The sequence below is a fragment of the Abramis brama genome (genome assembly GCF_963993115.1).
Source record: "Abramis brama genome assembly, chromosome: 15".
Lineage (NCBI taxonomy): Eukaryota > Metazoa > Chordata > Actinopteri > Cypriniformes > Leuciscidae > Abramis > Abramis brama.
Window position 1 is genome coordinate 36886962 of NC_139977.1, and position 25217 is coordinate 36912178.

The 25217-nt window shown below is 44.2% G+C and overlaps 3 protein-coding genes and 1 long non-coding RNA gene across 7 annotated transcripts in view; 2 read left to right on the forward strand and 2 right to left on the reverse strand.

Moving 5' to 3' along the window:
• Nucleotides 1-23697, forward strand: part of LOC311097964 (carboxypeptidase inhibitor SmCI-like) — a gene marked incomplete at its 5' end in the record, with an annotated part of 42150 nt that extends 18453 nt beyond the window's left edge. The window contains 5 exons of the mRNA XM_084137974.1: nt 3617-3793; nt 11138-11314; nt 11607-11774; nt 12153-12331; nt 23562-23697. Coding sequence (XP_083994100.1) covers nt 3617-3793; nt 11138-11314; nt 11607-11774; nt 12153-12325 — 695 coding nt within the window. The 3' untranslated portion in view covers nt 12326-12331; nt 23562-23697. The remainder of the gene's footprint in view (nt 1-3616; nt 3794-11137; nt 11315-11606; nt 11775-12152; nt 12332-23561) is intronic.
• Nucleotides 1-25217, reverse strand: part of LOC311096828 (uncharacterized protein) — a 488849-nt gene that overhangs the window by 335411 nt on the left and 128221 nt on the right. The gene's annotated exons all lie outside the window — the stretch shown is intronic.
• Nucleotides 1-25217, forward strand: part of LOC311096814 (uncharacterized protein) — a 367324-nt gene that overhangs the window by 128604 nt on the left and 213503 nt on the right. The gene's annotated exons all lie outside the window — the stretch shown is intronic.
• LOC311096845 lies at nt 5733-9403 on the reverse strand. 4 transcript variants are annotated; one of them, XR_014609146.1, is made up of 4 exons: nt 8024-8724; nt 7638-7743; nt 7364-7484; nt 5733-5784 (listed from the first exon to the last, which is right to left on the reverse strand). It is a non-coding gene; the product is annotated as an uncharacterized lncRNA (long non-coding RNA). The 4 variants fall into 4 exon arrangements; XR_014609147.1 differs by lacking the exon at nt 5733-5784 and adding an exon at nt 9251-9403 and having other exon boundaries at nt 7241-7484; nt 8024-8182; XR_014609148.1 differs by lacking the exon at nt 5733-5784 and having other exon boundaries at nt 7241-7484.

Below are 25217 nucleotides of genomic sequence, written 5' to 3' on the forward strand. Positions count from 1 at the left end.
GCTTATCAGTTTTGATATTTCGGCGCGAAGTAGGTGTGCTACATTCAGCGGAACCGAAGTTTCGACGCGCGCTGTGAAGTGCGGAGGGCGTCGACAAAACTGTAGCGAGAAGCCTCTCTTTATAATGCCTAAAGACCCAGTCCGAAACCCCTGGAAGCGCTGCCCATGCATCTGCATGGTTGGCTAAGGGCCGGATACAGAGCGCGCTCTGTTCGCCGTGCGACAGAGGTGCTATGGGGCTCACAACATAGGCGTTATGCCTGCGGCATTTGAGGCGGGGGCGCGCTTAATACAGCGGGCGGAGCGCTCGCCCTCGACCTTACAACAGTATTTGGCTGAGTGAGGGGGGGCTGCGCGAGTCCCGTGGGACTCATGTGTGCGAGTAGATGTGGGCTGTGAGCGGGCACATTTACTGCTTGGGGCGCGCTGCTTGTGTAAGCAGCGCGCGCGCTCACAGGTCTCGTTTTTACAGAGAGCCTGTGATCTGATAGACATAGTGTTCGTGGGCACTGAGTAGTGGGCACTTTTACTATGTGGGGAGCGCAATCGACCTGAGTCGATTTTATTTGCGCGAGCCCTAAGTGCAGGGCTGTGCTTATGTGTAGGGATGTGCACTGAGAAGTGGGCATCGACACTACATTTATAGCACCATCGGCCGTGGCTTGGAAACCAGAAATACTGTGAGTAAGTGTGGGCGCGGGAGAGCGGGCACAGTTACTGCAATGAGTGCACTGTCTGTCTGAGCAGAGTGAATGCACACAGGTTTCGTCTTCACAGAAACCACAAGGCATGCAGAACATAGTGTTTGTGGGCACTAGGCAGTGGGCACGTTCACTATGTTGCGTGCGTGATCGACCCGAGTCGAATATATGAGCGCGGGCCCTGTGTGAAGGGCTGTGCTAGTGTGTAGGAATGGGCACTAGCAGTGGGCATCTTCTCTACACATATAGCATCATTGGCCGTGCTCGTGGGCAGCAAAAAACACGTCTGCAGTTGCCTCTCGGGGAACAAACAGAGTGATTTGCATTCGGCGGCATAAATATTTTCTGCCGGCCGGCCTGGGGATCGAACCTCCGATCGCCCGTGTGCAAGTCTAAGAATCTACCACTGGACCACAGTGAAGATACATAGACAAAATCAGCGCGAGTATTATCAACACTGGCGTTTGCTTGCAGGCGTGAACCACGTGCTCGTGGCCAGCAAAAAACACGTCTGCAGTTGCCTCTCGGGGAACAAACAGAGTGATTTGCATTCGGCGGCATAAATATTTTCTGCCGGCCGGCCTGGGGATCGAACCTCCGATCGCCCGCGCGCAAGTCTAAGACTCTACCACTGGACCACAGTGAAGATACATAGACAAAGGCAGTGCGAGTATTATCCATACTGGCGATTGCTTGCAGGCCTGTGCCACGTGTTTCTCGTGGGCAGCAAAAAACACGTCTGCAGTTGCCTCTCGGGGAACAGACAGAGTGATTTGCATTTTCAGACGCCTGCAAAATGCCAGAATGTGAGAAGAGTGGAAATCGCCCAGTTTCAGCGGGGCTGAAAACACTCCATTCTCCTTTCGCCAGTGACGCGCGGGAACCGTAGAAACGGTGTTCGGTTGCAGGCAAGCGGGTACTACGCGCTCGCTGGCTGCAAAATGCATCTCTGCAGTCGCCTTCAGGGGACTTACAGAGCAAAGCATTGGCGGCATAAATATATATGCCGCTAGACCGGGATTCGAACCCCGGTCTCCCGCATTAAGAACCTATAATTCCACCACTGAGCCACAGGGGGATACAGGCTTTGAAAGCGGCGTCAAGATGTATTCTTCGGCGTTTGCTGGCAGGCAAGCGTGTAACAGACTCACTTGCTGCAATAATATTTCCAGTCGCCAACAGGGAACTGAGAAATGTGAGAGAAAAGAGGTCAGACCGACCAACGGTGGGACTAAGAACACTCTTTTCTCCTTCGCCGGTGAATGACGCGTGCAGAGGCAGGGTAGCTTTTCTTGTAACGTAAAGAAAAACTAATCCCGCCCTCCGCTTCCAGGAAGGGCAGCCTCGGAAGGATGCCCGGTGAGTCCTCAGAGTCACCGTAGGCAATTGGCTCGGAGTGAAGGCGTTCGCCGTCAGCGAGCGCGAGCACTGCATGAGAAGGCATCTTGAAAAAGACGCAGCTCTTTTAGGGGTGTGTGTTGCAAAGCAAACACACACACACAAACACAAGAACAAGAATGTAAAGGATATGGCGTCGGAAAGCGCAGCAGGTACGGCGGTAGAAGGCGGCGTTGGCCAGCGGCTTCAAGGGCTCGTCCCGCTGAAGTGCTTGCATCAGACGACGCGTGCTTCCTCGTGATCCAGCGATGCGTGCGCTTCGCTGAAGAGATTAAAATCAAGTGAGTCAGCCTTCTCGAGCTCCTTTTATAGAGGTAAGCCACGCCCGTCTCGGCGGGAAGTGGCGAGGAGGGCGCGAAGCGCCCTCATTGGTCTGATGTTGCATCAGCCTGCGCTCGATAGGCTTATGCAGTTGCCGCAGAGCAGCCAATGAGCAGACAAGCCGTCTTGCTTCAGCTGTCTGCTGCTGCCGCAACGCGTTTTACATATATGAAAAATTAAAGGATAATTTTTGCTTCAGTGTTTCGTGAAAAGAGACTTTTCCCGTAGCGTTTTCAACGCAGTACGAGAGAACTCTCGTAAGAGAACTATGTTCATAACATTAACGTTACTGTTAACGGGATTCATTTCAGTACATTTACATGTAACGTTACACCTACTGTACACAGTACATCTATGCATGTATTTGTGTGTGTTCTGGTGAATGGTTTGAAAGGATGTAGAGGTAGATATGGGGCGCCGTTTGTAAAGCGGCTCACGCTGAAAATAACAGCAACATTTTGTCACATTTAGCTTCAAATAATGTTTAAATAACTGACAGTCACTTTTTAGCACATTTACAACAATATTTGTCAACTATTTTAAATAGTTAACTTAAATCTAAATATTAAATGTTACACCTAAATGCTAAATCTAAATGTTAAATCTAAATCGAAATGTTTCGGGTTAAACTAAATATTTACCTAATATGCAAATTCACAATTCCGGTAACCGGAAGTGGCAAAATAAAAGCTTGAGGAGGTCAGTGTGTGTTTATAGCATGGTTTAAAGTGTCAAATAATGAATAAAAACCGTCTCATCCAAGGAAATGGACTCTTGGACATGGATTATTGTGATAATAACTACCTAAAATAATAAACACGTTTGGAGAAACCGTATTTAAAGAGTAGGCTACTTCAATGAAAAGTGCGGGACTTATGACCTGTAGCCATAATAGCCAGCCACGAAGGGGGGCTCACTGTGTCTAAATGTCTATGCTATAAACGCACACTGACCTCCTCGAGCTGTTATTTTGGCACCTCCGGTTACGGGCATTTTGAATTTGCATATTAGTTAAATATTTAGTTTCACCCGAAACATTTAGATTCAACATTTAGATTTAGATGTAACATTTAGATTTACATATGTGAGAGTGTGTGACTCAAAGATGGATTACGGCCCAGCTGAGTGGCCCATAGTGACCAGCATACAATTCATCTTGGTGTGGTCCTAATATATAGTGTATTTTGTCCATCTAGCTGCCTGTAGACTGCCTATAGTGCCTGGTCCTTGTGAAGCAATCATTTCCAGGTGGGCCTTTGATTCTTCTGTGGGAAAGTGTGTGTCCTTCACATATGGAGGCTGCAAGGGCAATGGCAACAACTTCTACAGCTGGAAGGAGTGTGAGGAGTCTTGCGGAGTCATGATGAGAAGAGGTAGGACACACGCATTACACTGGGGGAAAACAACAACACCACATTATTTTCTTTAATATTGTTTATCTTATTATCAAAACTGTAAAGAGAAGCTCATATTGTGATACTTGTGTAATTTTTTGTTTGTTTTTGAAGTGTTAATGTATTATCATGACATGGCCTGTCAGGAAAAGACCCAAAAGCTGTGAATTTGTAGCAAATCAAACTTTATTTTTATGGGGTGGCCTGTCAGAGTGTGTTACTCGCGGCCTAATGGTGTCCCTGACTGGCATTAGCTTAAATTAGTTGTAACATTAAGCATTTAAGTTGACTGAAATAAAGCTGAAATTAGGCTAAATAAAATGGGCCTATAATATTCATTGAAATTTATGAAAATTAGAAATGTTGTCTTGCAATAAAATGCAATAAGTTTAAGCTGAATCTCTAAAATTATGAACTGGAAAGAAATGAAAACTTAAACTAAACTTAAATAGCCTATTGCTAATGTAACCCTGAACATGTCAGAGTAAGGCTGCACCGACTGCATATTTCCCCCAATATACATATTTAATGCCTAACCCTGATGTTCAGACGTTCGTGTGTGAGTGTGAGTGAGTGAGTGTGAGTGAGTGAGTGTGAGTGAGAGTGTGTGTGAGAGTGTGTGAGTGAGTGTGAGTGAGTGTGAGTGAGTGAGTGTGAGTGAGTGTGAGTGAGTGTGAGTGAGTGAGTGTGAGTGAGTGTGAGTGAGTGAGAGTGAGTGTGAGTGAGTGAGTGTGAGTGAGTGAGTGTGAGTGAGTGTGAGTGAGTGTTAATTTTGGCAGCCATTTTTGATTTAGTCTTAGTCTTTATCTTCAGACGAAAATGCTTATTGATCTTAGTCACATTTTAGTCATTTTGTCTTTCATAGTTTTAGTCTAGTTTTAGTTGACGAAAAGTCATTGCATTTTTTGTCAACTTTTTGTCATTACTTTTAGTCAAACTGCAGTTACCGACATTCATTTGGGTAGCTATTTATATGTAGTCTTTAGACAAAAAATGTCATAATTTTTCTCTCTAGGCCAATTCAATTAAGCTTATGAGAAATTTAAATTAAGGTTACAGGCTGTATTGACATTGCACTTTTTAGCAGTAGCACTTGTGCAGTTCTACATACCCATTTTCCTTAGTTCAGTGGTTTTTAGAGTGCCATACACCCTCTCTTCCACTTAGACTGCAGTCACACCTTTTCCATTAAGGGACAGTATTTGCCCCCTTTAATCGATTTTTCCAGTTCAATTTTTACCTTTATAAGTACCTTTATGAAATAAATAATGCTTTAAATAAAACAATGTTCAATAAATATGCAATGATGGTAAAAACCAAGCGTGCCGCACAAGCCCTGAAAACTGAAGCCAAAACGTCTCGATCGCCCCCCGGTGACTGGTCCTAGTATAGGTCATAAGTCCCGCCTCCCCGTGTTATTCAATGGGACGTGATACCAACTAAACAATTAAATTACACTTCAAATATATTTTTTCCAAAGGTGGTTTCTTTCATTTGCTGTCGTTTTTATCACGCTGATGTAAGTTCAAGTGTCTGTTTAAAAAATAAGTTGTTTTTTAGTTAGTTACGTGATGCGGTGGTGTAACGTCATGATTGACAGCTGTGATTGACAGGTTCTCTGAGCGAAGTAGTCACTGAAGCACCAACGGACATTTTTTCGGGATCTTCGGAGGACTGAGGAGATTGTATTTACTTTATTTTAACAAGCCTCTTGTCGTACTGCAATCAATTTTTAAAAAAGTGTGCAGAATCCACTCTCCCTGAGTGCATTCGGCGAGAGTGAGGGCGGAGCGTTGATTTCGCGGCTTTACTTCCTGCTCACGACTGCGCAGGTCTGGTCCCGAGATCGCTACTGCGCAGACTCAAGTTCCAATATGTCAGCGCCAGAGCCATAGAGAGAGAAGAGTTGCGACCATGGTTGCGACACTCGTTGAACTCACTAGCGGGGTGGTCACGTGGTTCATGTAAGCCTGTAAAGTTCCACACACAGGTCGCGCTGTCATGTTCTTCTATGGGACTGACAGCAGCGATTGCGAAATTGAATGGTAAATATAAATAAAACACATACACAAGTCCTTGTTTGACTATTATTGCATATTTTTAAATGTCAGTTTTACATTTGGAGTGGTAGGGTGACAACTGAAAGCTATATAGCCTATATACGGTAAGTATTACTTAGATACGTTTTGGAGGGAAAGCTTCACGTTCGTGTTAGCATCGGTAGAACAGAGAGGGATTAAGAAAGCAGGGTAGCTAGGGTGACCACCATCAAACAAACCAAATGTGGGACGATGTGGAACATTTTACCAACACTAAAACATAAACCACCCCTGTGTTTCTGCACCCTTCAGACTGATTACCTTTAAAGATAGTTTTATTATTAGGCTATTATTATTATTATTATATAATGTCTAACTTCATAAAAACATTTGAATTCTGCCTTTCACCTGATAAAAATTCTTTGTTCTTTAGTCCTTTCCAGAAAACACCATTAGCCTACATCACAATGTAACATAACATGTCTTTATTTGACATGTCATTTGAATTCAACATCACTGAGCCCAAAGGCAGCGGCATCATGCAGATCACTATTTTATAAACAGATCTGACCAAGTCCAATTAAAATCCAACAAAATAAACAATGAACAAATAAAATATAAAATATGAAATTAGATCATTGACAGTCTTATATATTAAGAATATATTAAACCAAAAACTTTCATATTTTTAGAAAGGATGTGAATTAAAACCACCACAACAAGTTGATAAATTCTGTTGAATTAAATAGTTTAATTTAATTCATTATTAATTATTTAACATTATTTTATTTAATGTTTTCTGACAGGAAACACATGGAACGAATCACCGGTCCACATTTTGATTGACAGCTGTCACAACCTACTAGTGACCGTGTTTACTCCTTTCCTTTCAACCATTGTATAGGATTTTAAAAAAGGCTGTTGTGTTTGTACTTCTGACGAAGCGCTGTTAAATAGCCTATAGGTGAAAAAATACACTGCAAAAAGAAGAAATAAAATGCTTTCTTAAAAAGGCAAAAGAATGCATGCACGTTTTCTTAATATAATAATTAAAAACCAATAGACGGATGAAAATGCGGGACATATTCTCAATATGCGGCGTGTGGGACAAGGGGTGAAAATGCTGTGCGGGACAACGCAAAACAGGGCGGGTGGTCACCCTAAGAGTAGCTAGCAACAGTCCATTCAGCATTTAGTGTCCAGTCCTTTTCTTCTGATGAGGCATGAGTTGACCACAAACCAAGATAAGATTTAAGACTAACCCATACACAAAGTATCAAATATATGTAAGAATAACAACTCATTACGCTTGGATGAATGAATGCAATAGTATTTTTTTTTTTATTAAACAATGAGTGAGACAACAAGAAAAAGACAACAAGAAAAAGTGTGTGTGGTCAAGTTTATGAATTTCAGGAGAAGTTGAAGAACATCACAACCACTCTCTGTGATGTTCAATGGTGTCATGTTCATTGGTTACAACTAATTTTTTATAGATCAGTGGTCATACCATGGTTTGCTGTGCAGCTTTTGGATGCTCCAATCGTTCTGAGAAGGGTTACCAAATGTATGGCTTCCCCAAAGACCAAGAGCGCAGGAAAAAATGGATGGCAATGGTCAGCCGTCAAAACCTGCAAATGACAGGGTCCAGCTACAGAAAACTATGTCATGTAAGTAATGTTCACACAGGTGACATCACTTACTAGCATTTCAAAGGGCATCATATTTGTAAATGTAGAGAATTAAAACTTTTCAATGATATTTGAAGTACAATGGAAACTGACCTTACAAGCCTACCATACCATGCTGTGCCAACCATATTCATTCACCGGCCTAAGCCGAAGAGAAGGAAATCCCCTTCAGTGAGGGTGCCTCCAGCACCAATCAAAACTACAATGGACCACACATATTACAAAAAATTAAAATTCAGTATAGTACATGCAGCGAACAATATTCTCCATTTCATATAATTCAATGATTATTCATATTAGTAAACCCAGCTTCAAAACAACCAGTGGGCAGGGATTCTCCGAGGATTTGCATACAAAATGTTAGGGGTGTAACAATATATCATGTCACAATATATCGCAAGACAAAAATGCAACAATATGTATCGTGGATAGTTCACCCAAAATAAAAATTACCCTGTGAGAAAAAAATTGAACCTTACTGGTTGCCATGGATGTATTTGGCCTCTCCATTCCCGGCACACCGCCCACAGCCTCCAGTCTCCTCTCATTTCAGCAGCCATCGCCAGCACCAGCCGCCACCACATGCAGCAGAGCACAAATCAGTAGACAAGCGCTGTACTGTAGGTCAATGCGTTTCCCTACTCATAGAAGAAATTAGTCACACTGTTTAATAAACATTTTATTCAACCTTAATGATCCTATAGAAGATTTCAGGCAGTTTCTCTTTTTTTTTTAAATAAAATATTTTACAGTCTTTTATTTCACTTTGTGAAAAGTTTCTGGCTTTGTTCAGGCAAAGATGCACCTTACACTTTTCACAGTAGAGAAAAGAGATGTTGGTGCAGTGCTTGCATATGTCAGGTCTCCCATGTTGGAAAATTATCAATGCCACCCCATCTTACATAAAAAAAAATAAATAAAAAAAAATAAAAATCACACTGCAGCTTGGCCATTTATGGGATGTTGTTGGATTGATTTATTGAAAGAATACCCAAAATGTATTTTAAGATGGCATTTCAGGCATTAATTAAATCATCAAAATAGTGTGTGGTTGTATTGTGGTGGGAAATATGTAGATTTCATTACAGAAATGTTACATGAAAGTTCAGGGATAAAGCACCCATAAACCTGCAGTATCAAATTTGATACACACATTTTTTGCTTGATTAAACTGTAATATAGAGAATTAATTGTTAGGTAATTATGTATTGTTTCATTACAGAAACTATTCATTTGAAACAATTAGTAACAATAGAAATGTTATTCTTACTGTAACTTTTTGAAAATGAGCAAAGGTTTTCCTGCAAATCGCGTGTGGATGTTTTAATGACGGCGACCATATTAAAGGCCAAAAAAAGCTTTTTAGGCCGTGGGCCAAGTCTGTTTTTCTCCTTTAGTTTTCGATTTGATAGATCTCCTCCAGGGAACTGGTTCATTTTTTATAATTAGCTATATAAATTGTTGTTGAGCACATTACTGCTTGTTTCCAACGTCAATTGTTGCACATTAAAATATAACGTAGATATAATCTCGCTAGCTAACCACAAAATGTTAGCCGGATCAATCAGTCGTCTACCAAGATAAAAAAAAATATATAGAATTAAGTTTTGCATATACAAATAAGATAAGTATATGCATCATAAAGGGCCTCTGATAAAATATAGACAGTGGACCATTCAACATTGTTAGTAATTTAATAAACTTACCTCAGAAGTTAGCCTACTCCACGGCCAGCAATGGAAATCTCCACGCGTTGAATGAATTGTTTCGAACTTCCGGGAACTTTACGAGGCTGCATACCCCGGAAGTAGGCGGCAAAAAGCTTTACAACGGAGTCCTATGGGAGTGTCGCCACTCTGTTTTCTCTACCACTCTGGTCAGCGCCATATCGGGACTCTGGCGGCTTCAGTTCTCATCCTTTCTTTTACTGTCTATGTTCTCATCAATGGAAGAGAGCGAAGGGGCGTCGTCCATCTTTTTTTACAGTCTATGGTAAAAACGAAGTGATACTTTTATGGAGTCATTCAATTCATTCAGTAACAAAGCAAGTTGCTATATTTATGAATGGGTCACTGAATCTCACGATTCGTTCAAAGCCACAGATTCGTTCATGAATCACCGCTGTGTGCTGCAGTTCTGCTATGAATTTCGTTGTAAAATAGAGCAATAAGCCTACTGACAATACTGTTTTAAATGTAGTAGGCTACATCACTTAATACCATTCTGTTTGTTGAACTGTTGTATAAAATCAATGTCACATTTGAAATCGTGTGGATATTCAGAAAACATTGCATTCTTGTTCGTATAATATGATCAACATTAAAAACACTGTTGGATATCAGCCTGCATTTTGATCGCGGATTTGAGTCGTACAAACAGCGCGCCTCGTGGCAGAACACAGACGGACTAAATGAGAAATGACACTTTAATTTAAGTAGAAAATCTCAAATGAAGATCGCTAAACTCCAGCTAACTTGTCTGTGTTTTAAGATCATCCGTGGATTCCGCGCTACTTCAGCAGTGTAGATAGAGAGCGCGCGAGCGCATGGTTGCCAGATACTATTGAAAGACCGGGTAGAAAACGTGTTCTTTTAACAGAAAAGCTCTGACTGGGGATTTAAATTACTAAAATCTGGCAACCATATGCCTAAACGCTCGTAAAAACAGTAAATGTGTTGTCGTCTCCTTTATTTGACTCAAACAAGTGGTTTTGGTCAAGTTTAAAATTGATTTAACACATTTCAGTCTCGTCTTTTTTCGTCAACGATAATGCATGTGTTGATATAGTCACAGTTATCGTTTAGTGACGTGGGTGTCGTCTCTCATCGTCTCGTCTTAGTCAGGGAAAAAAAGGTCGTCAACGAACATTTTTCGTCATAGTTTTCGTTAACGAAATTAACACTGGTGTGAGTGAGTGAGTGTGAGTGAGTGTGTGTGAGTGAGTGAGTGTGTGTGAGTGAGTGAGTGAGTGTGTCTCTCAAAGATGTGTGTCTCTCAAAGATGTGTGTGTGTGTGTCTCAAAGATGTGTGTGTGTGTGTGTGTGTCTCAAAGATGTGTGTGTGTGTGTGTGTGTGTGTCTCAAAGATGTGTGTGTGTGTGTCTCAAAGATGTGTGTGTGTGTGTCTCAAAGATGTGTGTGTGTGTGTGTGTGTCTCAAAGATGTGTGTGTGTGTGTGTGTGTGTCTCAAAGATGTGTGTGTCTCAAAGATGTGTGTGTGTGTGTGTGTGTCTCAAAGATGTGTGTGTGTGTGTGTCTCAAAGATGTGTGTGTGTGTGTGTCTCAAAGATGTGTGTGTGTGTGTGTCTCAAAGATGTGTGTGTGTGTGTGTGTGTGTGTCTCAAAGATGTGTGTGTGTGTGTCTCAAAGATGTGTGTGTGTGTGTGTGTGTGTGTCTCAAAGGTGTGTGTGTGTGTGTGTCTCAAAGATGTGTGTGTGTGTGTGTGTCTCAAAGATGTGTGTGTGTGTGTGTCTCAAAGATGTGTGTGTGTGTGTCTCAAAGATGGATTACGGCCCAGCTGAGTGGCCCATAGTGACCCAGCACACACTTCATCTTGGTGTGGTCCTAATATATAGTGTATTTTGTCCATCTAGCTGCCTGTAGACTGCCTATAGTGCCTGGTCATTGTGAAGCATACATTCCCAGGTGGGCCTTTGATTCTTCTGCGGGAAAGTGTGTGTTCTTCATATATGGAGGCTGCAATGGCAATGACAACCAGTTCAACAGCCGGAAGGAGTGTGAGGGGTTTTGCGGAGACCTGATGAGAACAGGTAGGACACACACATTACACTGGGGGAAAACAACAACACTTTATTTTCTTTAATATCGTTTATCTTATTATCAAAACTGTAAAGAGAAGCTCATATTGTGATACTTAGTGTAAATTTTTGTTTGTTTTTGAAATGTTAATGTATCATCATGACATGGCCTGTCAGGAAAAGACCCAAAAGCTGTGAATTTGTAGCAAATCGAAAAGGAGTGTCTGCAGAGCTGTCGCACTAAGTGTGTGTGTGTGTGTGTGTCTCTGTCTGTGTGTGTGTGTTTCTCTCTGTGTGTGTGTAGAAGCATGTAAGTCCGAGCCAGATTCCGGTCAGTGCTTCGGGATGATGGAGCGTTTCCATTACAACTCGTCCATCATGACCTGTCAGACGTTCACCTATGGAGGCTGTAAGGGGAACCAGAACAACTTTGTGACAGAAAAGGAGTGTCTGGAGAGCTGTCGCACTGAAGGTTGGTGTGTGTGTGTGTGCTTTATATGATTGAGGACACAAATTTGCATAATGACATGGGTATTACACTGGTATTACAGCATAAATATGGTTAAAGAGGACATTTCCTGAGTCCTTATTATTAAAATGGCTTAAACATACTAAACAATGTTTTATCAAATTTAAAAATGCAGTTTTCTGAGATGGGTAGGGTGAGGTTTCATTTCACCTATGGAAAGTCCTCACAATGATGTGTGTGTATATGTGTGAGTGTGTGAGTCCGTTGTTTTTGTGTGTGTGACTCAAAGATGGATTACGGCCCAGCTGAGTGGCCCATAGGTACCCAGCACACACTTCATCTTGGTGTGGTCCTAATATATAGTGTATTTTGTCCATCTAGCTGCCTGTAGACTGCCTATAGAGACTGGTCCTTGTGAAGCAATCATTCCCAGGTGGGCCTTCAATTCTTCTGTGGGAAAGTGTGTGTCCTTCACATATGGAGGCTGCAAGGGCAATGGCAACAACTTCTACAGCCAGAAGGAGTGTGAGGAGAATTGCGAAGAGTCATGGTGAGAAGAGGTAGGACACACACATTACACTGGGGGAAAACGTATTCGGTTACTAACGTAACCTCGGTTCTCTCTAGAAGAGGGAACGAGTACTGCGTTTGATAAAACGCTGCGGGAAAAGTCTCTTTTCACGAAACACTGAAGCAAAAATTATCCTTTAATTTTTCATATATGTAAAACGCGTTGCGGCAGCAGCAGACAGCTGAAGCAAGACGGCTTGTCTGCTCATTGGCTGCTCTGCGGCAACTGCATAAGCCTATCGAGCGCAGGCTGATGCAACATCAGACCAATGAGGGCGCTTCGCGCCCTCCTCGCCACTTCCCGCCGAGACGGGCGTGGCTTACCTCTATAAAAGGAGCTCGAGAAGGCTGACTCACTTGATTTTGATCGCCGAAGCGAACCAGAGTGAACCAAACGCACGGCAAGGGAACGCAGTACTCGTTCCCTCTTCTAGAGAGAACCGAGGTTACGTTAGTAACCGAGTACGTTCTCTTACGAGAGTTCTCTCGTACTGCGTTTGATAAAACGCTGCGGGAACCCCTTGCAAAACGCCGTGCGTGCTGGGATAAAAACACTGATCACCGGAAGCTATTTCAGGCATACAGTGCATAATCACCAGATAGACTCACACAGAGTCGGGGAATAAGGGAGGAAAGCCTTAATTCCCTATACTGTAGCGTCTGCAGGCCTAACATGACCTCACAGGGAGAGTCTAAAGACAGGAGGGGATTCCTCCGTCCTTATATAGACATGTCCACAGACGCGAATATGACATCACATAGCCAGGGTAGGGAGCCTGCACTAATGTGGGAAAACGTGGGTCTTACACAGTTCAGCCCAGCATAGTCGGCATAGTATTACACCGACAAAAGCTTAGCCTGTAAGGCGGGAACCTCTAGGTTATAAAACCTGATAAATGTAGACGGAGAGGCCCAGCCTGCCGCCGTACATATATCCTGTAAGGAAATCCCGCTGGACCAAGCCCACGAGGAGGCAACGCCTCTCGTAGAGTGCGCTCTGACTCCCAACGGGCATTGAATGCCCTTGGCAGTATAAGCCAGCGCTATTGCGTCAACTATCCATCTGGATAGGCTTTGTTTCGAAACAGCCGTTCCTTTGGAACGTCCGCTGAACGAGACAAAGAGCTGCTCTGTCTGTCTAAAGGCAGCAGAGCGGGACATATAAGTTCTTAAAGCCCTAACAGGGCAAAGAAAACTCGAGTCCCCTTCCTCACTCGACGCCGGCAGGGCAGCCAGGGAAATGACCTGAGCCCGAAAAGGCGTGTTGAGGGATTTCGGCACATAGCCGTGCTTAGGTTTGAGTATGACTTTAGAGTCATTAGGACCAAACTCCAAGCACGTCGGGCTCACGGAGAGCGCGTGCAGATCGCCTATGCGCTTCACTGAAGCGAGAGCCATCAAAAACACTGTTTTGAAAGACAAATGTTTGAGGCTGATTGACTGGATAGGCTCGAAAGGGGCACCCTTCATGGCCGCCAGGACCGTAGAGAGGTCCCACATAGGGACTGACGGAGGCCTGGGTGGATTCAGTCTCCTAGCTCCCCTGAGGAAGCGGATGACTAAATCATTCCTTCCTAGTGACTGACCCAGCGTTGAACCTGAGAACGCTGAAATAGCCGCCACATACACTTTGAGCGTGGAAGGGGATCTGCCCTTATCCAACAGCTCTTGTAGGAAGGAGAGAACCTCCGTTACCTCACATTCGAGGGGTGAAAGGCTCCGAGCTGTACACCAGCCGGAGAAAACCGACCACTTTGAAGCGTAGAGTCGCCTGGTCGACGGCGCTCTAGCCTCCGTGATGGTATTCATGACTCCCTCTGCGAGACCAACGGGTATCCGTTGAGCGCCCACACATGAAGGGACCATAGCTCCGGGTGTGGGTGCCAAATCGAGCCCCTGGCCTGCGAGAGGAGATCTCTCCTCAACGGCACTGGCCATGGAGCAATGTCTGCTATCTGCATCAGAACTGGGAACCATGCCTGGTTCTTCCAGAACGGTGCTACAAGCAGCACTGGGCATTTCGTTTTCCTGACCCGTTCCAACACCTGAGGCAGGAGGGAGACGGGGGGAAAAGCGTATAGCGGGCAGCGCGGCCACCTTTGGGACAGCGCGCTGTCGGTCTTTGAAAAGAATGCGGGGCAGTGAGCGTTTTCGTGGGACGCGAATAGGTCCACCTCCGCTTTGCCGAATCTCTCCCACGACAGCCGGACTGTTTGTGGGTGTAGAGACCATTCGCCCGTAGGAACGTTGTTCCTGGACAGTCTGTCCGGGCCCACATTTAGCAGCCCGGGCACATGTACTGCTCTCAGCGAGCGTAGGTTGTGCTGAGCCCATAGCAGGAGGCGTTTCGCCAGCCTGTACAGGGGTTAGGAATTCAGACCGCCCTGGCGATTTATGTAGGACACCACTGCCATGTTGTCCGAACGGACTAAGACGTGTTGGTCCTTGATGTGGGGACAAAAACGCGTCAGCGCGTTGTGCACTGCCAGCATTTCTAGGCAGTTTATGTGTTGGAGCTTTTCCCGTTCCGACCATAGGCCGAAGGACGGTCTGCCGTCGAGCAGCGCTCCCCATCCCGAGGTGGATGCGTCCGTAGACACCATCTTCACCCTCGAGGAAGTCCCCAGGCTTACACCTGATTGGTACCAGTCGTTCGCCATCCAAGGAACCAGGGCTGTGACGCAGTCCTGATCGACCTTGAGGCGTAAATGACCGGACACCCACGCTCTGCGCGGAACCCGCGCTTTCAACCAGAACTGCAGCGGGCGCATGCGGAGCAAGCCCAGCCGGAGAACTGACGATGCTGAGGCCATGAGACCCAGCATCCTTTGAAATTTTCTGAGCGGGGTGAAAGCGCCGCGGCGGAAAGACATCGCCGCGCGCTGAATGTTCAGCACGCGCTGTGGCGACAGCCGCGCTGTCATAGACTGTGAGTCCAGAACTATACCCAGAAACGGAATCGTTTGGCTGGGGTTCAGTGAACTCTTCGCCCAATTGACCGTGATACCAAGATTCTCGAGGTGATCGAGTAAAATGGCTCTGTGCTCTATGAGCTGAGATCGTGATTGGGCTAGGATCAACCAGTCGTCCAAATAGTTCAGCACTCGCATGCCTCTGAGTCTGAGAGGAGCGAGCGCTGCGTCCATGCATTTCGTAAAAGTACGAGGTGCCAGGGACAAGCCGAAAGGCAGGACTGTATACTGGTATGTCTGACCCTCGAAGGCGAATCTCAAGAATCGCCTGTGATGTGACGCTATCTGTATTTGAAAATACGCGTCCTTCAGATCTATCGACATGAACCAGTCTTCTCGGCGAACATGCGCGAGAATTTTGCTGGTTGTGAGCATTTTGAAACGGCGTTTCACTAATACTCTGTTCAGTCGTCTTAGATCCAGAATGGGTCTGATACCGCCGTCCTTTTTGGGGACTAGAAAATATCTGCTGTATATCCCCTGTTCGCTTTGAACTCGGGGAACAAGCTCTATCGCCCCTTTGCTTATCAGTTTTGATATTTCGGCGCGAAGTAGATGTGCTACATTCAGCGGTACCGAAGTTTCGACGCGCGCTGTGAAGCGCGGAGGGCGTCGATAAAACTGTAGCGAGAAGCCTCTCTTTATAATGCCTAAGACCCAGTCCGAAACCCCTGGAAGCGCTGCCCATGCATCTGCATGGTTGGCTAAGGGCCGGATACAGAGCGCGCTCTGTTCGCCGTGCGACAGAGGTGCTACGGGGCTCACAAACATAGGCGTTATGCCTGCGGCATTTGAGGCGGGGGGCGCGCTTAATACAGCGGGCGGAGCGCTCGCCCTCGACCTTACAACAGTGTTTGACTGAGTGAGGGAGGGCTGCGCGAGCCCCGTGGGACTCATGTGTGCGAGTAGATGTGGGCTGTGAGCGGGCACATTTACTGCTTGGGGCGCGCTGCTTGTGTAAGCAGCGCGCGCGCTCACAGGTCTCGTTTTTACAGAGAGCCTGTGATCTGATAGACATAGTGTTCGTGGGCACTGAGTAGTGGGCACTTTTACTATGTGGGGGGCGCAATCGACCTGAGTCGATTTTATTTGCGCGAGCCCTGGGTGCAGGGCTGTGCTTATGTGTATGGATGGGCACAGAGGAGTGGGCATCGACACTACACTTATAGCACCATCGGCCGTGGCCGGGACACCAGAAAACACACTCTTTTCGAGACATATCTGGGTAGCCGTAAAAACGGCTTTTGAGTGCAGGCAAGCGGGCACTTGTACAGGCTTGCGCTTTGCAGAGAACGCTGGGACAGCCGCGAAGCTTGGGGCTGAGACAGCGAGGCGCTTGGGTAGGAGGCCGGCCGCAACGGGACTCACACACCTGCGCTTTCCTAGGCGGGCTAGGACTTCTTCGGGACCTCTGGCTTCACTACAATCCTCGGTCGCGGCGTGCGCGCGGGGCGCCGGGCGCTCGATCGAGAGCGGGGTCTCGAGCTGCGATGTTGAGGCTGCTGCGAAGAGGGGGCCGAAGGCGGCGGCTGAGGCTGTGCGGTTCGCGGGGTCCGTTTGTCTCGACCCGCCGCGGAACCAGAGCGCTTCGGAAGGAAGTGCTTGAAGGCTTGAGACGCTTTCTGGGCTTCGGTAAATCTCTCTACGAACTCGGAGAGAGAAGAACCAAAGAGGCCAGCGGAAGACAGCGGGGCGTCGAGAAACGCGATGCGCTCGGAATCGGCCATCTCCGTGAGCGTCAGCCATAAGTGCCTCTCAGCGACAGTGGCGGAAGCCATACAGCGTCCCATGGCTTGTGCGGCAGCTTTGGTGGCTCGGAGCGTGAGGTCCGAAGCACTCCTCAAATCCGCAATGCAGACAGCATCAGGTCCAGCCTCGTCCCATTTACGGAGGAGATCACCCTGGAAAATCTGCAATGTAGCCATGGTGTGTAGCGCTGACGCGGCTTGCCCAGCGGCAGAGAATATTCGCGCGAGCAGCGTCGACGTCATGCGGCAGGCTTTAGAAGGCAACACCGGTTTTTAGTTCGCCGTCCAGCAGAGGGCGGGCACAGATGGGTCGCTATAGCCTGTTCCACCGGCGGCAGAGAGAGGTAGCCTCGTTCATTCGCCTTGTCCAAAGAGGAGAATGCAGGCGACACAGATGAGCGTGTACGCGCAGAGTAGGGCGCGTTCCAGGCCTTCGCAACTTCTTCATGTAACTCAGGAAGAAAAGGAGCGGGCTTAGATTCCGGAGAATTGCGCTCACCTGGGAGGAAGCTACCATCGAGCCGGGTGCGAGAGGGGGGCTCCGGTGCAGACCACTCGAGGCCGAGGTTCGCCGCGGCCAACGCGAGCACTCGCATGAGCTCCGTCTCGATGCTGGCTCTCACTGAGGGCTTTCGGGCAGGAGGCGCGAGGTCCTCAGAGCTCGCCCAATCCTCGCTGCCTGAAGCGAGGAGAGAACAGGAATCCTTTTCCCCCGACGCGGCCTCCGAAACAACTTCCTCTGATGACGCGGCGGCGGGCTGCGGGCGCTGAGCATCAGGAAGTGATTCGGGGGAGGTCGGTGAAGCTGGCGGGCGAACCGGCGAGCTTGGTCGGGGTGGAGAGGGTTCCGGGACCCGCTGCGAGCGGCGCTTCTTACGGCGCGGCATCGCGGCGGAGAATGCAGGCTTCGAGAAGGATGCCAGGCGGGTCCTCAGAGCCACCATAGGCAAAAGCTTGCAGTGAGGGCAGCCGCCGTCAGCGAGCGCGAGCGCTGCATGGTCCTCACCGAGGCAGGAAACACAGATGACGTGGTCGTCTCCCCCGGCGAGTGGGGCTCTGCACGAGCCGCAGGATTTAGGCATCTTTAGAAAGACGCCGCTCTTTTAGGGGGTGAGTGCTACGAGAACACTCACACACACACACAAAACAGAGCACAATAAAGGATATGGGCGTCGGAAAGCGCAGCAGGTACGGCTGTAGAAGGCGGCGTAGGCCAGCGGCTTCGAGGGCTCGTCCCGCTGAAGTGCTTGCTTCGGACGACGCTGCTTCCGTGATCCAGCGATGCGTGCGCTTCGCTGAAGAGATTAAAATCAAGTGAGTCAGCCTTCTCGAGCTCCTTTTATAGAGGTAAGCCACGCCCGTCTCGGCGGGAAGTGGCGAGGAGGGCGCGAAGCGCCCTCATTGGTCTGATGTTGCATCAGCCTGCGCTCGATAGGCTTATGCAGTTGCCGCAGAGCAGCCAATGAGCAGACAAGCCGTCTTGCTTCAGCTGTCTGCTGCTGCCGCAACGCGTTTTACATATATGAAAAATTAAAGGATAATTTTTGCTTCAGTGTTTCGTGAAAAGAGACTTTTCCCGCAGCGTTTTATCAAACGCAGTACGAGAGAACTCTCGTAAGAGAACCACACATTATTTTCCTTAAAGGGGGGGTGAAATGCTATTTCATGCATACTGAGTTTTTTACACTGTTAAAGAGTTGGATTCCCATGCTAAACATGGACAGTTGCAAAAATTAAATTGTACATTTGAAGGAGTATTTCTGTGCCAAAAATTGTCCTTTCGGTTTGTCACAAGTTTCGGAAAGTTTTTTTCGAGTATGGGCATGTGTGACGTCAGCTGGGGCGTAATTTTCTTATACGGGTCCTAAGGGCATTTCTCCCGGAAGAGCGCGGGCGCGCGCGCATCTGTAGACCAGAGAGAGAGAAGAGAGCAAAAGCAGTACCTCAAAGCGCTGTGCTCGGCTTTAGGGAAGTCAATGTCACCAAAGAAGTGGGTTTTTGGTTGCCAGGGCAAGACAACCCTGCACAGATTCCCAAAGAACCCGGCGTTAAAGGGGAAATGAAGCAGTCAATCAAGTTTACATGATTTACAAGATGGATTTCCACTTTAATCAACAATTATATAAGAAACATGACAAATGTAAACATATAAAAGAAAAAAAAGAAAAACCGTTATATCTTTTGCTGCCAGGGCGCTGCCATTGTGTGCAGTATTCTAACGTGTGACGTCACGGGGTTGGTTGGCTTTAATAAACCTGGCTGAATGTATTAATATCACGACGTCAAACTGTCTACACCACGGAGTTTTGACCGCGAACAACTAACGTTAGGTACAGTCATTATTAGCTAACAGCTGTAAGCATGAACTAGCTAACACTTAGTGTTTAGCTAACAGGGCTGCCAACTCTCACGCATTGAGCGTGAGACTCACGCAATTGACACTTTTCACACGCTCTCACGCCACACATCCATTTTCTCACGCACAGAAAAATTGCGGAGCGAAGAGGTAGGCTACTTTTAATATTGAACTAATTCACAGCTCTTAGATTCCGTCAATTTTATTACGAAATTCAGACAAAAATACGTTTGGCGCTTGTAAATGTGACGTGACAGATCGCTGAGCGCCTCAGTTCAAGTGCACGTGAACCGATCATCTGTTACTTTTTTATTTAAAGATGCAGTACAACTTACCGAAAGCATACATAATATCGACCAATTAGTGTTTTTCAACCACGGAAAGTGGTCAGTATAACAGCAGGAGAACAATTATGTCACATAACGTTACATTTACCTCAGGAAAGCCATTTAACCCTCTGAGGTCGACAAACGCGCCGACGCGTTTTGCCGGATTTTCTCCACATTGTAGCACTATATACTTAAATTACTCCATCATTTATGGTCATACAGAAAAAAGAAATATAAAAAAAGAATCTGTGATATTTCTCCTTTTGTATGTGTCCACTTACAATCAAATCAAAACATTGTGCTTTTGTAAAATAAAGAAAATAAACAGGGTGTGCGTTCTGCCTCTCTGTCGCGGTGAACTTTTTTTTCTTGAGCACGTCTATAAACTGAAACAAAACTCAGCGAATACTTGTCACACATTTATGAGCCATATACCTTTATAAACATTTAAGTGTGTACTTTTAAATGATCGGATTCAAAACGAAAACAAATATTCTCTGTTTAAGTAATTTGTATAAAACCAACAAGATGTCCAGCTTCTCAAACGCTTGCTCATTACAGTTAATTTGGCCACGCCTACTCGCGCAAAAGATATTCACATGCAAATCTCCACATGGAACGCGAACGCGCTCGTTACCTCAACAACAAAACACTTCACTTCACTTTTCGTCGAGTTTGAAAGACGTGCCTGAGCTTACATTGGATTTAGGCTACCTCAGAAGAAGAAGAACGCGATTTGAAGACAAGAAAGATAAGGTAAGAAATTCTTACATAGCCTAGTTTGTTATTGTTGCATAAATGTCACGTTGCAGCTGAACTGTTGCTAGATATATGGGGAATATTATAATATTTAGACCCGTGTTTACTGTGTTTGTGGATATCTGCTCAAACATAGATATGTTTATGGTAACCATAATGTTTTATATTTGAGAGTGATCGCGTTTGAATGTATCATATTTTGCAAGCGATCGCGTTTGAATGTATCATATTTTGCAAGCGATCGCGTTTGAATGTATCATATTTTGGATGAAAGCAAAACGCACCAAACGGCTTCATGTTTTTATTATTATCTCATTTCATATCATCATAACGGATGGAAACATTTGAAGTAACATGATAATCAATATACTTTTCTCTAGCTTCTTTTGGAAGATTTATAGGCTGCTATAGGTTATTTATTGTTATTATTATTTTATCCGCACTGCGCATATACCTTATGCCTACAAGGCACAACAAACCTGGTGTTCATTATATTATATATCGTTGGAAACGTGTGTGTGTGTGTGTATTCTGTGAATTTTAAAAAGGAATTTTAAAAAGCAATTTTAACCAGAAAAATCTAATATTTATTTCCAAAATCGTGCAGGCCTTTCTCTTGATATCAGTATGTTCACTTTTTTTTTTTTCAGGTCCCAGATGCCACTGAGGACTTCAACATTCACATGAGTCTCAGTACGTGAACATGGTAAAGTGAAAATCTTGGAAATGAAAGGTATGTACAATGTTTTTAGGAATGGCACAAAGGTCTCTGTCTTTGAAGTGCTTTTTTGGCATTTGTTGTGTATCTTTGGATTATGTTGTGTTGTAAATAAATCCAAACAATTTAAAAGCCATTATTTTTTAAATCTCCTCATTTACAGTATTGTGCAAGGTTGCTCAGAATGATAGAGGCCTGATAGCTCCTAATAGGGCCGTTAGGGGAGGTTCTTTGTCTTTCTCAGGTGAGAAAAGCTTACATATTAATGAGCTCTCGCATAAGGCTTTTTCACACAAAACACGTCGTAAAATTTTTAAATCAATATATTGTCTTATCTGAATGAGCAGTCAGGGTGATTTTCACATAGTTTTGCAGCAAATATTCTAGGCTACGTCATACAATTTTCAAAAGTCTTGTGAAGAAATAATCAGTATGGGTTTCATGGCCTTATTTCAGTGAGAATTTTTTTTTGTATTTTCAAAAACCACGCATAAATGTCATTATCTCAAAACTACAAACTTTTACATACATGCTGCTGATATATTATTGTAGCAGAGTTTGTGCTGAATACAGTGTAATTAGACTTTAGCCATGAAAATGTCACAAGTAACAGAAATAACCAGAAATGTCAGAGCATGTCAGAACACCTCCAGGGCCCAGAAAACAGCTCAGACCTCAGAGGGTTAATGTACATAGCATGTTAACTGAATAGAAAAAATAGCTAGAGAGGAGATTTTGCTGAGCACTATATTACATATTTATTATATTTTTACTTATGTCATTAAATAATTGTTATTATAACAAAAACTACATTATATTTAATTTAATTTGTTATTTTTAACCTTTAATAATACCAGCAGATTGGGCCCTCTATGTTTACAGCATTAGGTGAGATTATTTTTTTAAATAAAATTTAAAATAAACATGTATCCAAATTAGTCAATATTGAATCAAAATCGGAATCAAATCACAAGAATGGAATTGAAATCTTGAAATTTTTGTCAAGCAATAATAAAAACTGTATCCTACCAGTCATTGTAATGTACTAAGTAAACATTGTAACATGTTGTCACTAAACTTCATAAAATTCTATTTAGTTACCAAATGTTTTGACAATCACAATTACACTTATTGTGATGCAATATTTGTTTTGACATACAACCCCCCCCCCCCCCCCCCCCCCCCGAAAAAAAAAAAAATCTCACTCCAAGCTAAACTCAAAAGTTGGCAGCCCTGAGCTAACTTAGTGAAGTTTATTAGACCCAGACAAAAAGACGACGTCTAACGTTGTATGTTAACAAACTGCACATGGAAACATTGTTCGCGATGTCTGCCATCATATTCATGTCTCTTGTCAACACCATGTAAGATCGCATGTATTAATATGCATTTGAGCCGATACGGCGTGGGAACCAAGCAGTGGTAAGTTACGTTATGTCGAACAGCCGGTGGTGGTTTTGGGGCGAAGAGCGGGTTGGTAAGTTGCAACGCGTGTGGCTGTAATGCGATACCCACCGTGTCAGAGTCCATCTGCTGTATATAACATCTAACGTTAGACTACATTAGTTTTTCGCGGTCAAAACTCTGTGGTGTAGACAGTTTGACGTCGTGATATTAATACATTCAGCCAGGTTTATTAAAGCCAACCAACCCCGTGACGTCACACGTTAGAATACTGCACACAATGGCAGCGCCCTGGCAGCAAAAGATATAACGTTTTTTCTTTTTTTTCTTTTATATGTTTACATTTGTCATGTTTCTTATATAATTGTTGACTATAGTGGAAATCCATCTTGTAAATCATGTAAACTTGATTGACTGCTTCATTTCCCCTTTAAGGAACCCGTGGATGGAGTTTGTTTTTCCGGAGCATCAACGGAGTTGTGTAAGACTGTTTGTTCCCTGCATTTCGACGATGATTGTTTTATAAACAAAGCCCAAGGATCTTAAGGATCGAGCAGTCGCAATGATAAAGGTTCGCGGTCGTGCGTTGGAACCGGGCAGTGAGTAAAACTGCTTCAAATGTCTCTGTGTGTTGTTAGCTCGGCGCGTTAGCACAGCTTTAGCTTCGTCCACACGGCCCGCCTCCAGCTGCTCGTTTTTTTCCGGAAAGACTCGGTACAGCCTATCTTTCTTCTATAAATATAATAAAACTAAAGACTTTTTGGAGATATGAAGGATGCAATACTACTCTATAGGTACTCAAGATTAACAGGAGATTGAGTGAAAATGAGCATTTCACCCCCCCCCCCCCTTTAATATCGTTTATCTTATCAAAACTGTAAAGAGAAGCTCATATTGTGATACTTGTGTAATTTTTTTGTTTTTGGCTTTGCAGGAGATGACTAGTTTCTCACGGTGAACTGAGAATGCTGTGAATAAGAAAGAAGCATTTCTTTGTTTTAAAACCGAAAAGTACAACATGGATCTGTTTCCACAAGGCATTTACTTCAACATTAACACAATAAATAGAAACCTGTTAAATTGTCTGGTTGTGCAGTTTATTTTTATACATTTTAAGATGCTGTGGTTCTGTTGTTGTTGGGTGTTTTTATTTTTATTTATTTTTTATTAAATAAAATGTATCTAATTTAAATTTATTTAATTTAAATAAAAAAAAACAATAGTTTAAAATTTTATTTTAATTTTAGGGATCTGCTCTTTTCCTCTCACTGAATATTTTCCCTGGATTCCCCAACTGTTTTTTATTTTATTTTTCATAAAAGAGGTAGAAAATACCAGATCAAGTTACTCACTGGTTACTGTAAGGGTTTATGATTTATTATAATTGATATTTTTTTATAATATAAATTTTATAATTTATGATTATATAATTTACATTTATAATTTATTGCATATATAATAAAACCATGCTGCTAAACCACAACAACGTTAATTTGTCTAATTTAGACGCGTAAATGATTTAGCTGTTGTTTATAATCAGACAAATTCAGGTATTTGAGCCTTGAAAGGGACTTTGTTTGAGCTCTTTATTAGAGTATATTTTCCTATAGCAAAAGTTAATTTATTTTAAGCAAATGATTATGAAGGACAGGCAGGTAAAATGCATGCAAGACTTGTGTATACTATAGGGTGCCATGTTGATGACTGGTGGATAAAGGAACAATGGGGTGTGTTGCAGCCAAGCGGCAACCTCCCCGTCTCTCTTGAAACCAACACGGAAGTGAGTTAAACTGCAATTCGTTGACTGGCCGCTTGAGGCTGTTGTCAAAAGTGAGTCAAATCTGTATCTCCCCCATGTTAAAATGACCAACTTTACAGCAGAAAAAAACATGTTTACAGCCTGGTGTCTGTATGTGGCTTTGGTCTATACAGCTAATTTTGCCCTTCATGACAACTGTGAGGGGGGTGTTTTTTTTTAATTTTTTTTTATAACTCATCCGTTTAGTTGATTAATATTTAAAGTTCTGCATAATTAAGGGTGTGTCCATTTTTGAGTGACAGGTGGATTCCCGCTGATGTCAATGCTAGCCGTTTGTCTGCTGTTAGCCGCGTCACTTCACCTAGCAAATTTTAGCTGCTGAACTTGCCATCTCTGCAGTGTTTGTGCTTTTTTCGGGGTAATTTCATACAATTTAATACACCCATTACTTAGCCCACGGCTTAGGATTCCCTCGTTGTCGTCGAGTATCGTTCGAGAGAACAACCAGCGCTGTATTTCAGTTGTTTTTCTCTGTGAACATGCACTAATGGATGTCTGACAATTTCGTTGCTTTTTGGAGTTTTCAGATTTAAAAAAGGTCTATAGATATAAAGGCTTGTTCGTTCTGCTCTCACGGAACTGATTGATTATAATATGCTTATGTACCGTCAGATGAAATCCTGCAGGCGTCGGTGCTTTCTCCGTCCATGCAATAAATGCACATCCTTGAATGAGCGCGGATTTCTATCGCATTTACTTGAACTTCATAGGTAATATATCTATGGTTTAACCCATTTGAGAGGCGGCCAAAATCAGAATTTAAAATGGACT